Source organism: Plectropomus leopardus, chromosome 16, assembly GCF_026936395.1.
Source record: "Plectropomus leopardus strain MGB_pleo_1.0 chromosome 16, ASM2693639v1, whole genome shotgun sequence".
Classification (NCBI taxonomy): domain Eukaryota; kingdom Metazoa; phylum Chordata; class Actinopteri; order Perciformes; family Serranidae; genus Plectropomus; species Plectropomus leopardus.
In genome coordinates this window covers 8,105,339-8,122,960 of record NC_142191.1, presented here as the reverse complement: position 1 = coordinate 8,122,960, position 17,622 = coordinate 8,105,339, and the positions used below count along the sequence as shown (strand labels likewise).

Below are 17,622 nucleotides of genomic sequence, written 5' to 3'. Positions count from 1 at the left end.
ATTTCTGGTAATTAGGCTATGATGCAGAGCTGGTTATGCTTTGCAAAATCGGGCGCAACCTGCTTCCACGCTCTAGAAAGTGAGAAGAACAAGAGAAGCAACCAATGCCCGAACTTGCATTTTCGAGGTGGTAAAAGACGCGGCATGTGTCTAAAATCACCCAGGAAACAGAGCACCAGTGGATTAAGTTCCCCTTTCAAACTTTCAGCTTGTCCAGTGCTTTTTCACTGTTTCGTTTAAAGGACACGAGCAAAACAAGTCTTTTAAATATGCATGCTCACACACACACACACAGACACAGACACAGACACACTCAGACACAGTGTGGGGCATCCCTGACCCGAGGGGAACTGTCTTCATTCTCTCTCTGTCTGGTTCTCCCACACTCTTCTTTTTTTTTCATTCGCTTTTGTCGAACATTTTATCTAAACTCTGGAGGATCAAGCCGGGGTTTCCCCTGGTAACACACACACACAAACACACACAGTTTCTCCAAGGGCTCTCCCTGTCCCTGGCAAGAGTATACTGAACTGCGGGACTCCTGCCACACACAAACATACACACACACACACACACAAACTCATTGACAAACAGAGACACACGCTCTCTCCGACACACACACACACACACACACACACACACACACACACACACACACACACACCCACACACACACACACACACACACACACACACACACACACACACAGCAAGTTGTTTTCAGTATCAACAGTTTTCATCTCCGTGACTTCAGTCTGATTCAAGTCTCACTTTCTGCAGCTCTTCAGTCCAGTTCTCTGTCTCTGTGATGGAGAGACTTCCCATCCACAGATATATTCTTATTTGACTGTTAAACTCGGTAAAAAGTACTATCTATTCCCTCTGGAGAACTCCATGACAAGTTAAAAACATTAATATAGTGAGAAATATTGAGATAAACAAAAACACAACCCAACATTTTCAAACCAAAGACACTGTTTTTCATGCCTGCAGCATTACATCAGATGGAAAAACTCCAGAGGTCTTGTTCTGTGGGTTTGAACAATGCTCGGCTGTGCAGCACTGCCAGCTACAAGTGGATGAAGCAGCACAAAAAAATAGAGGAAAATCAAAATGTTTGGAGGAGTTTTTCCTTGAGAACATTTTAGAAACGGTTCACACAGCTTAAACAATCAATTTTAATATTGTTTTTCAGGCTGATACCGACTGTTAGTAGTTAATGAGACTGATAAGCGATATCTGGAACCAATATGCATTCGCAATAAAAATGAAAATCTTTCTGTCAATATTTCAAATTTGGAATATAACAAACTTACGCACAAAACAAATGTTTAATCAAAACTGAAACTTTCAACATCCTATAAAGCAAATTCCCAGCATTTTTATTGTTTATAAAGTCAAGTGGAAATTTAAATATAAATGAAAAAATAAAATATCTTCCTGAGGTTTCACAAAGTAAAATTTCCTTCCATGATGACACTTTCTTTGCACTTTTTAATTAATTAATTTTATCAGCCATAATTACAATAAAACATCGATTCAGATAATCGGCAAAATGCCAAATATCGGCCCCAATAATTGGCCAGGCCGATTATTATTAGAGATACCTTTGCATCTTGTGTAAAGTAATATTTATACCAAAATCCAGACAGGTGCAATTTATCTGTTAATGGTGTGATCTCACACACTGAAGATTTTCTGTGGTCTCCAAATACCAGGAGAAATAATATTATGTCTACAAATAACCAGAGAAGAAGAAGAGCGATGAGAGGAGGAGAGAGACGAGGAGGAGAGGACGGATAAGATAAGAGAGGAGAGGACCATAGAAGGAGATCTATAACCCATGTCACATAATCTGGACCTGATGAAAATCCATCACCTGATAGCATGACTATCTATGGTTAGAGGCGCGCACACACGCACACACACACACACACACACACACACACACACACACACACACACACACACACACACACACACACACACACACACCTTCATTTTCTCATCCCTCGTCTTCTCTCTCTGTGTGAGGGAGTGAAGAGTCACATGAAGGGTTTTTCTCTGCACCACTGAAGGAAAGAGAGAAAAAAACTCACCCCCCATACAAAATGTAAAACACACACACACACACACACACACACACACACACACACACACACACACACACACACACACACACACACACACATGTACAGATCACATGGTGGAAACTCACTGCAGGTTAGGTCAGCTGAGATGAGTCTCAGAGAGGGCGTGACCCTGCTGGGTTTTTATGAGGATTTTCTGCATTTGCCTTTAATATTTCTGGAGGTCTCTTTAATTGATTTTTTTTAGGTACAAATCCCAAAATACTAAAATTATTCTCTTACTTGTTTGAGGTGATCTAAAACAGAATGCTGTCTTTTTATTTTTTATTTTTTTGATGCGGTTTAAAGTAAGATGACGATGGCCAGGAGGTTAAAAAGGAGACCTCCAGCTGATAGATGTATCAGTTCCTGCAGTTACATAATATTGATAATAATAACTTGGATTTATATTGCGCCTTTCAAGGTACCCAAGGCCATTTACATAGCAAGAAAATAAAAATAAAATATAACAGAAATAGCAATGATTGTCAGAGATGAGTGAGCTAGAGGCCATAAGCCGTGGAGAATATTTCTTAGACCTGATTAAAATCGTTCTTATTTAACTGTTTCATGCTCGCCTAATAAACTGATCTGATAAGATAAGTGACATGCCTTGAAGCAATTATCGGAATCTAACTTTTTTTGTTGTGAAGTGTCTAATGTGCTGGAAATATAACAGAAGAAGAAGGATTTTCCCCCACAGATTCATTTAATATTTTTTTATATTCATACAATACATACCATATAGAAGGAGGAGAAGTATCGCCTGTTGAAACAATTTGATAGCAACTAACGCAAAGGTAACCCAGGTAATTTTCTGCAGCTACAAATAACAGTTTTCCACTAAACACCTCACATGCAGACTATTGTAAATGTACTTTGAAATTTCCTGAACAGCTCGTGTGCATATGTTTAGTTTATTTGATATGGATGTCACAGTAGAAATACAACTGTACATTTTTGGCAGAAGAACCAGATGTGCTGTGTTTGGCGTTTGTGCTAAAATGCTAATCTGCAACGACTGTCCACAGGGACTCAACTATTCCACCTATAGTAACAGCTTTACATAAGGCGTCTGTTTCAAAATCAAAGAGTTTATTCATTATTTAGAGCATTCACATAAGAATGTAGCACTTGCTAAATATTTTCTGAATGTACGAACAATTCTCTGTTAAAATCAGCAGAGCGCATAGAAACAGCTGTTGCAGTATGTCACGTACATCACCTAACGTTATAAATAAACGTGAGCAGAAAGAATATATTTAAACTGCATTTCAAGTCAAAACAATAACTCAGAAAGTCAGCAAAAACTTTGACACACAACTTGCCGAGGTCATGCCATATTCTGAAATATGGCAGACTAAAGTAAATGTTTGCTTGATATTATAAGGTGCAAATATTTTCCTGTTGAATGAATTACCAAAGGTTTCCAACATCCCTCTCAACTGGATTCAAAATTCATCTATTTGGGCCACATTTTTATTCTGACTGGGCTATTATTCTGATTATTAGGGTTCCCGCAGTCATGGAAAACCTGGATGTGTTATGGTGTTTTACAACCACAATTTCAAAGTCTGGAAAGTCATGGAATTCGACATATCATTGAAAGTTATTGGACAATTTTGGCGTGTAATAAAATTGTTACAGCAGTCTTACCCGGACAGATTTTCCATGAAATGTGACAGACGCAAATTTATTTTCTGAGGCTGTCGCTGTGATGTTGTTGTGATATGCATCTATGTGTGACTACTTTTTGTTTATGATCAGATATGTTTCTTAATTTTTTCACCGCGTGCCTTCTCTCCATGGATGCCAGCTAGCTGAAATCATTTTTGAAAAGATTTTTAACTCGATATGTTTGAAAAAGGCCAGGCAAGTAGGGCAAGATTTTTTTTTTTAACTTCTGAAAAGTCATACATAAGTTTTGAAATTTTATTCATGAAAAAATATTTGGGTATATGTAAAAGCACTTAATTTGTAGGTATATGTAGTCAACTTGTCACCTTATAAATTAAGCAAAAAGTCGCCTCTTAACAACGTTTTCGTCTGCATACCGTTTCCACTCACTTTTTATGGCTTCTAGTTTCAGAAAATACAACACTGATTGAGCTTTTTAGATGTTCAAAAAGGCACAAATTTGTCAAACTGAATGGTATTTCCCTTCTTATGTTTTTCCCACCATTTTCAGCCGGTTAGCAAGAGAGCAAGAGTATCAGGCTACAGTTTGGTAAGTAGCCAGGCTCTGCACTTTCTCTGTCAACTCAGACTGTCATCCATCTCCCATGCTGCCCACTTACAGCTGGTGTGTGTGTGTGTGTGTGTGTGTGTGTGTGTGAGAGAGAGAGAGAGAGAGAGAGAGCTGCAGAGGGTAAAAGAGAGAGAGAAAAGAGAGAGTCTGGACTGTGTCAAGTGTGAGTAATAACAGACGTTGTCACAGTGTGCAGATTTAGGAGCTCAAGACATTAAAATGCAATCAGAAGGAGGAGAGGAGAAGTTGTGTGTAATGACAAATAAAATGACTATATTGCGGATTATTATTGCTCAATAAAATCCAACAGTAGAGCTGTCAAATATCCATAAATAAGGACTAAATCCAGGGATAAAAAGCATCAAAGTAACACTGGCTGCGTGGCCGACAGTACCTGAAGGTGGCTGGTGCGGAGGTGGATGACGGTAATGAGAAAGATGGCTCCGACCGACACAACAACACTCCACACCGAGCATAGCCATGCAGACCACATCGTGGCCGCTGACAAGACTGATGATCAGTCCAGCGCTCCTGCAGCGTGGCCAAACTCTCTGCTTTTTAAAACTGAGCTTTCTACGCCCCACAAGATTTACACCTGTGTGTATGTGTGTGTGTGTGTGTGTGTGTGTGTGTGTGTGTGTGTGTGTGTGCAGGGGTAAACAAACAATTGTGCATGATTTGATTGGCAAAACAGAGGACAAACATAATCTGGACATGCAAATCTCTGCACAGGTCAGAGCATTTGAAAGACACAGACGGAGCTAAGTGTGTGTGAGTGGGTGTGTAAGTGTGAATGCACATTCAGAGTTGGGTAAATGCAGAAGCTGCGAGTAAAAAAGCAAACTCAACCCGTGCGTTCATACACGTTTTTCTTCTTGTGTATGTTTGAGTATGCATATGTGTTTGTGTAAACCTGTGTGTGTGTCTCTCTTGAATATGACTCCGTGTTTGTGTATGAAACGGAAAGATTGTGACAGAGGTTTCAACACAGTTTAAAACAGACAAAAGGAAACGGTGAGCTGATGAAGCTCCTATGATGCACCGTCAGCCTTTACCACCTTCAGTTTTCAAAGTGAAAAACTACACATTCAAATGATAATGTCTGGACGTTCACTGGAGAAATTCTCAACTTAAGAAAGAATAATTTCACAGCTGGCAGATTGTCATTTGTGAGGCTGTGAAAATAAAATTTGCATTAATGTGTCCAAACGTGTGACTTGAAGATAACAAATGCTTGTGGAAATTTTTTTTTTTTTTAATGTGTGAAGAGGGAAGGTGTTTTTGAAAATCCTTGCAGTTGTAGAAACACTTGAGGATTAATTTGTGTTAATGCACAAATTATCTCAGCAGTGAGGTTAGGATGCAAAAAAGATTTAAGAGAAAAAGATGCAATTTTGTAAATATCTACAGATTCAAAGCAGCAAACCATGTGTGAAAATCATCAACCCAGAGCCTTTGACCCTATCTTTACAGCCGAATCCAACTAGCTAATGAGGTCATATTAAAGAATAACTTAACCTGAACCCTATTTTCCCATGCTTTTGTATCTAAGCGATTAATGGGAACAACAATTTTCGAAAATGTTCCAGTGCTGAGTGAGAACGCTGCAGCCAGCAGCGGCAAAACTGGCTGCAATGTAACATTAATGGGCAAGCAGCATCAATTTACGTCCGTGAAAAGTGTTGATTCTGCACTGACAAGCTCAGATTGTTATTCTAAGTGTCTGACAACATTATGGAAAGGATTCCTGCTGAGATAAACCTTTTTGTAAAAGAGTAAGATCCTTTTATTTTACATGAGTTATCCCTGAAAACGATATCTGTAACCCCACCAGACTCCATTTAAATAAACAGTAACTTTATTATTGTAAAACACTAATTCATTCAAAGTCGACAGAAAAAAAACAAACTAAAAAAGTCCATCTTGGTTTGTCTTTCCACTGTTCAAATAATCAGAAACTCTAGTTTGATTTAAATAAACCTGACTTAGATGTGATAATCCACTGGCTCCACATATGTTAAAATTACTGTTTATTTAAATGGAGTCTGGTGGGTTTGCTGATTGCAATTTTGGGCCTTTTTCTGGTTTAAAAACTCTTCAACAAAAAGGTCTATTTCTGTAGAGATCATTTCCATAATGTTATCAGACACTCAGACAGAATAATAATCTGTGCCTGTCAGTGATAAAAATAAGCACTTTCAGTGGATGGAAATGATGGTGCACAAATGTTGAGTGGTTACATTGCAGCATGTTTTGCAGCTGCTGGCTGCAGCCATCTCGCTCAATACTGGACCAATTTGAATATTTGTTGTCAGAGACATGGGAAAATTGAGTCCAGATTAAAAAAAATACCAGTTACCCTTTATATATTCAGTTAAAGTCCGTCTGTCCAGTCCAATCAGAGGCAAATGGCCACAGCTCTCCTTTGCTGTCATTTTGAGCACATTTTAACATGATGCTGTTTTTTAAAGATCAAAAATAAAAAATAAAATGAAAAAAAAAAAATGAACAAAACAAAACTATAACAACTCCACCTGGAATGAAATGTACAAAATATAGAAAGTTTTGCTTGCTTTGTTTAAATGAGAGAAGCCATGCACGGACAACTGGAATACAGCTTAAGACTGGAGTCAGCCTCTCTGTCACTCTCCCATCTTTTTCTAGCTCATTGCTCTCTGGCAGTCTCCCTGCGTCTCCTATCTCTATCCCCAGACCAGCTGGATGACAAGAGGAAAACAGTAAAGTTTCCATTGAGAGACAGAGAGAGAGAGAGTTAGAGAGAGAGAGAGCGAGAGAGAGAGAGGGGAAACGGTAAGAGAAGGAACTTCTTGCAGACAGGAAGTGGGGGGGTTGCCGCTTGCCTCAGCGACAGTATTTTCCACATCCGCCGCTGACTACAAACAAAAGAAAGAAAGAAAAAAAAGGCCTTGCCCTCTGTAAACAAGAAAAAGAGCTCAGAGGAAAAAAGAAGCAGTAAGGCAAAGAGTTTCTATCGGACCCTCAATTATTATCTTCTATAAATGTGCACCGTCATTTTCAACATCTGCAGATATATTTCATTTGCATGATACAAGTTATTCATTTAACTAGCACATTTTGAAAAGGGTGTTGCCTCAATTAATATGCACAGATGTACGGAAATGTAAAGATGTTTTTTTTTTTCCACTATGGGTGACATTAGGGCAACAAGATATCGCTCATGCACGCTGGGGGGAATAAAAACAGGCCGAGAGTGGTGAGAATGGTTAAAAAAAAACTTAGGGCAAAGGGTAACTCTGGGTTACAAATGTGTAACGTGAAGAAGCAGGGGAAACACTGATGCATGCTGATGTTTTCAACGGAGGAGCGCTGAGGAAACAACAAGCCTGATATCGCTCACCACAAGGTCCCCTTGCAGATACAAATATTGCAACTGTCTGAGTCTGCAAAGTTTAGACTGAGAGGCAAACACACAGAGACAAAATTAAACTGCAGGGAGAGCAATGCAGGCCAAACAACGTGCACAAGATGCTCAGAGTGCATGATAAACCTCTCAGCAACCAAGGCTGGCCGGTGGAAAAACAGCTTTGCAACACTGGCGGCTAAAGGCGAGAAAAAGGGACATGGAAAGGGAAAAAGGGTTAGATGTGTATGATGTGGCCGTTCAGTTATGTTGTAACTAAATACTATAGTCTGATAAGCAGCTCTTGTTTCCAAATTGAGGTTGCAATGGAACATTAAAGAGCATATCTGACTTCAGATCTAGCCGCAACTCTGAAAGCGCTCTAAATTAAATTAACTGAATTGTTTTTGGGGGTTTCTTCTCTTGCTAACTAACAAGCAGTTAAAATCAAATAGGCACGGTCATGTTTAAGTGGAAACAGACGACTTTTTCACCCAAGCATTTCCAAGTTGTGTTCTAGTCGGCACTCCTGTTTGAACAGACAAACGGATCGCTTTCTGTTTTCTTGCCCAGCAAATAATCCCCATAATATCAGTTAAAACTGTCGACATTAAAGATTGGATCAGCAGCAAACTTTCTGTTTTTTTCTGTGTCCCTTTGTGATCACTCACTCTGCTCTCTGAATTTGTATGTTTTTGTGGGTCCGTAATGAAGCACAGGCAGAACTCTTCATGAGATTTTTTTTTTTTTTTTTTCCACAGCAGCAGTTTGAGTTTGAGTCACGGGGTAGAAAACCAATCAATCAGTCAGTTTGTAGTTGCATTGATCTGATCAGATTAGATTAATGGATTAGATTAGAGAAGCAGCTGCTGCAGAGGCAAGTGAAAGCAGACTTTTAGACCCAGTGCTGGCCTGCAGGGTGCACGGTTTCCATGGAATTGCATTCAGTTTCATCTGAAGTACATTGGGAAAACATTAGACAATGCCAAAATGAAAGTGCTATTGAACACCACACCTTAGGTTCTGCAGCTCTGTCTATACATATATGTATATATATTGCATATATATACATTCAGTCCCATATATATATATGGCAAATACCAATATCACATATAAAAGAATATGTGGGAAACCCTGGACTGAGAAAGATGTCATGACAGAACCCACGGGAACACAAAATTACTATGATTGCGCAATAGTTGATGCACTGGGTCAAACGCGTCAGGACTGCATTACTAGCGGTAATCACTGAATTACCAGCGCCACTAGCTCACTCCCAGTATATGCAGGTGGTGCACAGTGCAGTAAACTGCAGCAAAATTAAGTTATGGACTGGCATATAAAACCAGTCAAAAATACTCTCAGGGAGTGACAGATTAACAGTTAACTATATCCCTTTTCAAGGTGATAAGTTAAAGCAAAAACATTGTCTGTTTCCACTCAAACGCTACTACAAAATCTGAAAACAGCACAGAAACTAACCAAAAAGTCAAGACAAATTCTGTTACAAAACCATTACATACATTTAGTCTATAAGTTATGCTGCACATCCTTTTTTTCTGCACAAACACTTGTATTCATGTATCCAGCAGGGTTTCCCCAGTGAGTCTCTGACAGCTCTGAAACCATGTGAAACCACACTTCACTTCTGCACTGGATCCTGTACTACACACTCTTACGCCCAAAATGTCAGCTTCAGTAACTGCGGGCCGACCCGACTCCTCCGTGGATGCTGGGAGGGGGGGTGGGCGACTTGAACACACAATGCATGCACTCTCACACTGAAACACCAAATGAAGAATTGACCGGTGTTTCCCCTCTCACAGTAAACCATGTAGGCTCTCTGTAACACACACACACACACAAGAGTTGGACACACACCCATAAACTTACAGACTCACATAAACACACACACACACAGCTGTGAGAGGGAAACTCGGTTTGACGTCACAGCATTGCTAGGCAACCGGCCGCCGTGGTAGAGAAGATTTTCCACTGCAGTGCAAACACAGTGTGTGTGTGTGTGTGTGTGTGTGTGTGTGTGTGTGTGTGTGTGTGTGTGTGTGTGCTGATATTTTGTGAGTTACAGTTCAGGACATAAAAATGAGTGTTCCTTCAGTCCACCACAGAAACTCTTTTTTTGGTATTAGAGATGAGTTCAGACTCGCGGTCGGATAAACAAGTGCAGGTGAAGATTAACGTTTGGGTCAGTGTGTGTGTGTGTGTGTGTGTGTGTGTGTGTGTGTGTGTGTGTGTGTGTGTGTGTGTGTGTGTGTGTGTGTGTGAGCGCATTTCAGAGGATCATGAAAAAGGGATGTGAGTCAGTATGACATTAGTTACAGTAGAGAAAGACTTTGTATACAGTGCTGTGTTGTTCTGCAGAGTACAACTATGTGGTGTGTGCAGAGGGTGTGTTTCACTGTACGGGTGCAGTCTACATTCCTAAAATTCACATCTGTTTATACAATGGATGCACATTTTTAAAAAATCAAAGGTGTATCAGAATGTGTCCAAAATTGTAAAACGTCCCAAACTTTCCTTACAGTACAGTCAGCATGAGTGACACCAAACCTGCCCCACATCTGTTCTACTGCAGCTTCTGCTCCGCTAGCTTTTGTTAAAAATGTTGAAACATGATGGAGGGGTTTTCTTTACATATTCTGGATTTAAGCACAACTCCTTTCAAGTTTTGATGGCAAATTTATATTTCAAAAACTTGTAGAGTGTAAAAAAATAGGGGGGGTTGTGGGCTGCAATTAACAATATGTCAAACATGCACCCACAAGCCAAAAACCACCCACCACTGTGCATCAACCAGCCCACTGGATGACTTTGCACACCTAGTATGATCAGTGAGTAACCAACTTCATGTAAAATGCTGCTTAAGATGCTTTCCCACCCTGACTAGTTCTCTGAAAAAACAACAAATACTGTGGTCATATTTAAAGATATTGAACATTGTGCACAATATTGTCAATCAGCAGCTGCACCAGACTTCTATCTCAACCCTTTGAAAGCTGGGCCAGTTGTTTTTTGTTTGTTTTTTTGTAAATCATAGAAGGAAAGCGACAAGCAACTTAAGAAATGACTAAGAAATTAGCAAGAAATTAGTAAAAAGTACAAGAAAATTACCCAAAATTAGATAAAAAAAAGCTAAAGTAAAAAAACAACAACATAAAAACAAATTACCTGAGAAAAGGTGCTTTCAAATATTTAAAATTGTAAAACAATTTTAAATATTTATGATAATTATGTATAGTACTATGGACATTTATCCTTAGTAAAAAGTACAAGAAAATTACCTGAAAATTGGACAAAAAAAAGGGTTAAAACAATATTGATGGAAAACTATTGCTTAAGGCACTCACACTTTTTTGTTTTGATTTGTAAATGGTTTGTCAAGCAGGTGATGACTTAACGTGCTTCCTCAATAGCTTCCACTTTTTTTTGGTGTGATGATGAAAGCGTTTCAATACATTCAAAGAAAGGCTTACAGTACGCTACGCACCCTCTTACATAACCAACATGTGCTAGGAATTTTTCTAGTTTTTCGTTTTTGGTAACGCAAAAGTCCAATTTGATTGAAAAGAAAACCGATTGTAGCTACAGTCTGCCGTGTCAAGATTTTGTCTTGTTGTCTATTTTTTGTGCACGGACTGAGCTGGCAAAGTTTTTTATGTGCTCTGCTCCCCTCACTTGGAATAGCCTCCAAAATTTTTTTTAAAACTAAAAGAATTGGTCTCTGTGCCTGATTTTAAAGCTCTCATAAATAAAAGGATGAATGAATCGATTGGAACTTGTCATTGTGCTTGGGTGTTAATTACATATACACCACATACATTATATACATGTTACTGTTTATTTATGTTTTTCTATTTTGGTTATTTTTTTGTTTGTAACTTTTCTTAAGTTGTATTAGCCAGGTCTCCCTTGAAAAGGACATTGTTGTTCTCAGTGGGACTTATCTGGTTAAAAATGGGTTAAATAAAAAAATAAAAAACTTTGCTTTTGTAAGTACCGGAGGTATTGTGTAACGTAACAAGTTACTTTTGAATAGCACTAATCTTGTAATGTCACAAAAGTGTACCAGAACCTGCAAATGCTGATGATTAGTCCAAAATTAAACGATTAACCGATTATCAAAACTAGTTGGAGATTAAAGGGGAACTACACCAATTTTCAAACTTATAAGTTGGTCCAAAATATTGGTTAAAATGAAGGAATCGCTCACAAATCCAAAAATTTGAGCGCTGAAACTCAAATTTGAGATGTCATAGGGTATAACGTCTGAAGCTACTCCACAGACAATAATTTGTGAACGATGTTAGAGAGAAGCTACAATAGAATAAAGCTCATTTGGGTATAAACTTTGTACTCTATCAGACGTTTGAGACTCATTTCTCTGATTTCTGGCTTTGACAGAGTCGCTCTTTATCACAGATACTGATTGAACTTTCCTAGGCCATGGAAATATTATATAGGGATTCTTAATTTAGGCGACGCTCCCCTTTAATCTTCTGCGACTGATGCTTGATTAATCGACTAATGAAATTAGATAATTCAGTTTTCTTAGCAAGTACACTTGCGATTTAAGCTGGGCCAACTTGTGTTTGTGCACATTACCTTCAGTTTAAGGTTATTCCGCAGCTGTTTTGATGCTGTGGTCATTTTGTAGTCAAATCATGGATATCTTGTTACAAAAGTAAATTTCCGAGTGTTTTGCATTTCTGTGTATCTCTCTGAGGTTTCACCTGTTTGTTTGAAACTACTCTGATGGGTGTGCAGCTGATGCTTGAAGGTGCTGAAGGCTGATTTTTCTCTTTTTATTCCCCATAACTCAACTGAAATTTTGTAGAAGAAACTGACAGATGCCAATCTACTGCAGGTGTCCTTTGGCTGCCAGTTTACTAGAACTTGAAGTACACTGGCAGTATGCACCTTCTAACCTTGGAGAGATGCCCAACAGTCAAAGCTCAGCCACACACAGTCTATATAAGGCTCTGTTCAGATACCAGCCTCTAACAGTTAAGCTTTTTCAGAACAACGAGTCGATCGAATCCAAAAGTTGATGACCCTAGCAAAGTATACGTGTTTATACAAGAAATGAAGATGACATGCTTACTTGGGTGAAAAACACAGGAAGATTCATAAATTAAAACTAATAACTTTCTCTATCTTCTGCACTTTTCCAAATAACAATGTTAATATGTTGCACATAGAATATTGCACACATAAAATGGAAGCGAAGTATTTTATTTTTCAATAACTGATGGAGAAGCATTGGGATTTAATACGTTTTTACTTCCTCCCACTCCTTTTCAGATATGTTTGTATGTTTGTGTATAACTATATTATATCCTTATTGTATTTAATTCTTTTTTTTAAAAGAAATAAATAAAGTTCAGTACTGAAAGAAAAGTAAGTTCAGTTGTCAGGATAAAAAATATAGAGAGCTTAACCGTTTGCTAGAGCACATTCTGAGTCACTATATCTCATAAAAAAATGTGTTGAACTCAACAACACTGAGCCATCTGTACCATTCAGTTCAGGTGTTATGCTAAAAAAATACTTTTTAATTATTTCTCGCTAATTTTTGGGTCATTTCCTCTCAAGCTGCTCTCAGGTTTTAAAGGGTTAAAAAAAAAATTAGGGTCTGTTTAAAAAAAAAAAAAAGAAGTCATTTTTGACCCCAAGAAAAAAAAAAGAAAAAATGCATGGAAGAAAAACATTTCTATTGCGTTTTTCTTCATGAGGACATGAAAGGGTTAATCCAAAATGTAAAGCCATAACCGTGATTCATGTATTCTGCAGAGAGAACTGGTCTTATCTTTCAGCAAGCACGCATCAGTCTTCCTGTGTGTATATAGGAGAGCTTTACATCTGTGCATTTCCCAGCACATATTTAACTGTCGCAGAGTTTAAAGAAAGTCCTTAAAGTGTTGTGTTCAATGTTACATGCCAAATAAAGTCAAGTCACTCCTGCGATAAATATCCATGAGAAGCAGAGATCCCTTCATATCAAGACAGCATGGATAATATGCAGTAAATATTGTACTCAAACTAACTTCTCATGCTCTCTTTCTTTAGTCTCACTCTACTCTTCCTCTCTCAGTATCACTCCTCTTCTCTCTGTCCCTCTCCTCTTTCCTACTCACCTCCCACACACGCTTTATGTGTTTCTGCACATTCGCACTCCTGCATACATACATCCTTAACCCTACGGATCAGGAGCTGTGGCAGGCTGCAGAAAACTTCACGAATAACCTGCATGTTTGGCATCTTTGTGCTAAAATTGGAGACTTTTACAAGCAACTATAAACCCTCCGTCCTTCAGCGTTCACTCAGCTGCAACCTCCCTCTCTCTTTGCCTGGATTAAGCAAAAAACAATGACCGGAAATATGCAAAGAGCAATACAAACAGTATTCAAATCCATCAGCCAAATTCATTTAAACAAATGTTTTGTAATCCGTGTCACGTGGGAGAGCTGGGGACATCGGTTTAGGGAGGGGACATTCGCTTAAATATGCAAGAAATCACACTGCAGTGGGCTTCATCAACATGGCCCAGGACCCCCTCTTACATGGACTCGTAAGCCCCACATAGACACCATCTATATGCGTTACATTAATGCACACCTCAGACTATTTTTTTACTTTGCATATTTGCTCCATTGTGAGCTTGTGCACATTCACTACCAAACATTTTTGCACATCTCTGCACAAAACTGGATAATTTTCTGATTCTGAAATAGCTACATTGTGCATATTTGTCATGTTATTGCACTTTTTAAGGTATCTTTACCATATTTTTATTGTATATTCTATTCTGTTGCAGTGATTTGCCTTATTTTTATTATCATTCTTTTTTATTTGTATTACTCTTAAAATGTTTATTGTATGTTTCCAATGTGTGCACCTAAATACAAAGCGAATTCCTTGCAAGCAAAAAACCTACTTGGCATTAAATCCTTTTCTGATTCTGATTTTGACATAACCAACATAACCAGGAGTCTCTTAAATCATAACAAGAATATTGCTTTTTTTTTCTTTGTTGCTGCTGCCTTATAATTTGCAAGCTGTTGCATACTTTCTTACTTGCAAAATAGGTAAATTTATTGGAACGTTTCAGTACTAGGTCTTCATCAAGCAAAAGGTTCTGCCTCTCATAATGAAAGTAAACATGGAAAATTAGATTTTGCATGATTAGCAGGAACTCATTTTCAAAATTTGTAGTGAAATATGCAGATGTATTGACTGAAAAATGCTTGCATGGTCAGGCTTTTACTCTCACATGGGGGGCACTGCTTAGTTTTAAAGGTTAAATATGATTTATGATCATTATACTGATAAGACGTCCTTCAAGTCAAAAATCCAAAAGAGTTTCTAAATGAGAGACACTTTAGGGACTGGCAGTGGCACACTGTTTGAGAAACCCTGGTAAGATCAGTTATACAATCCTTCGTAAAATCGTGTTTCAAAGCAGAAGTGAAATGGCCCTGCAAACTCATCCTGGCTACAAATAAAAAACACATCCACCCACCCACCTACACACCTACACACACACACACACACACACACACACACACAGACCCAAACAGGACTCAGCCTCCTCTTTGAACAGAGTCCAAAATTCAGGCAAAGCCCAAGTGTGTGTGACTGGCAAATTCTCTTTCTTTCCCTTTTTCAATCACCCGTGCTTTCTCTCTAACACACACAAATGCACACACAAACACGCACACACACACACACACACACACACCCTCACATAAAAAACACCCCTACACACACACACACACACACACACACACACACACACACACACACACACAGGTCGGGGCACAGAGCTAGCTTTGTTACTCTGAATGTCAACCATTACTGAGCCAGAGAGCTCTGGCCAATTTGACACAGGAGCACCCAGCAACATGCACGGGCACATTCAAACACACACACACATTTTAAGGCACAATCTTTGACGCACACCCATGTCGAGACAAAATCCTCTGATCTGGTAAATTTGTCTTCCACCAAGGAGTGCAGTTCAGTTCATTAAACATTATAAGAGTTATTTTTCAGTTTCTATTGTCAAAAGTTGTGGATGGCACCAACAGAAATGCTTCATTTTGACATTTTTTTGTCATTCCTCTGTTGGGGCAGATAGCACACTGATCGAATACTACACTCTGATAAATTCTCAGATTTCCCTTGACTTTCCCTGATATTATTTGTCTCTGACTTTCCCCGTATGAATCATATTTGGCAATCCCGGCGAATGCAGTTTCGAAAGGTCACCGCCACTCAAAAATACAAAAGGTCTGCTGAGCTGCAGCAGGTTGTAGAAACATGCACACACATGATCAGACGCGCTCACTTGGCTCTACTCACCGCTTTCTGTTGAGACGTGAGGACTGCAGGGTTGAGAAGCTGATCTCCTTTCTCTGTATCGCTGGAAATGTCCTCCTCCGACTCTTCCCAGGACGAGGAGAAACCGGCCGAGGAGGCGGAGGAGGACGACAGCTTCCTGAGGGGGCGGCTGGAGGAGTTTTGCCCGGGGACGGGACTCGAGCTGGGACTGGGGGTGCAGCCGAGTCCCTGGTCCGAGCCGGGGCCTTCAGAAGTTTGGCTTTCCAAACCGTGGTCAGTTATTATGACAGCAGGGATGGAGGGAGGGACGGAGGGAGAGTGGTTGGAGGTCGAGTCCAGCAAACAAGGGGAGATCTCGCTGTTTTGACCCCGAGGACAAGCATCTGTTTCTGGGTTAACCTGCGAGGCGTCCGCCTGGAGCAACGTCTCAGGACACGACCGCTCCTCTTTTTCATCTCTCACTTCCATCTCTGTCCGTTCTTTTTCATCTCCCAACATTTGTTTGTTTTCCACCTCCCCTCCGTCTTTCTCCCCCTCTTTTTTCTCTCCGTCTGTTGTTGCATCTGGGTTTAATGTCTCAAGGGAACCCTGAAACGGTCCGTCTAAACATGCAGTCTGCTTTGCTTCTAAGTGGCGGCCATTTTGACCAATCAGTGTCTTGTCCGTGTTTGTTTTACTGTTCTCTTCTCTCCTTTCTCCTTCCGTTGTGTCTTCCTCCCTTTCTCTTCCATTTTGAACAACAAAAGGAACTTTACTCTCTGATCGGTGGGTCATTGGGCATTCAAGGGCTGTGTTTTGGTGGCTGGGAGACGACAGAGTTTGGCTCGTCGACCGCCTTGGAGAGCGAGGGCTGCGCTGGAGCTCAGTGTTAAGCACTTGGGCACGAATTCCGGAAATGTGGGCCTCGAAAATGCCCACTTTTCCCCTGACCTGGAAGAAACGAAGAAAATAAGAGTCTGAATGCAGCTACATGTTGGTTTCTTTGGTCTAACTGTTGACACATTTGGTGCATTTTTTTCATATTTGGGTTAGGTGTTTATCATTTCACAGATGCTGGTGAGACAGAATAACTGACATGACAAAAAAATGGCAACACATCATCACAAGAAAGTAAAAAAGAAATGCGCTCCTAGAGTTTGTCCATATTTGGCATTTAACACCGAACTGAAAAATGAGTTGGCAAGCTACACGTTCAATGTGTGACTGTCTGCAGTCTGCGGAGTACCAGTGTGGGTTGACTTTCAACTAAATACGACAAAGAGTACAAATATGAAACTAAAATTATACCAATAAACTGCTTATGTAAAATCTTTTAACTGGAGATACTGCAGTACAATAATGGATATTGATAATCAAATTTAAATAATCTGTTGTGATAACAGTGCTGGGTACATAAAACCGTTTAATATAGATGTGACCCAGAAGTTAACATCGCCCTGGTTCCCTCATCAAAAAGCCTATTGCGTTTTTCCATTGGATTTTTTGTATCATTGCAGAAAATA

General features: G+C 39.5%; 1 protein-coding gene across 2 annotated transcripts in view; it reads right to left on the bottom strand.

The window, feature by feature from the left end:
• Window positions 1-17,622, bottom strand: part of itpkb (inositol-trisphosphate 3-kinase B) — a 46,615-nt gene that overhangs the window by 15,802 nt on the left and 13,191 nt on the right. For both annotated transcript variants that reach the window (XM_042503228.2, XM_042503227.2), the window contains exon 5: window positions 16,142-17,050. In XM_042503228.2, the coding sequence (XP_042359162.2) occupies window positions 16,142-17,050 (909 nt within the window). The remainder of the gene's footprint in view (window positions 1-16,141; window positions 17,051-17,622) is intronic.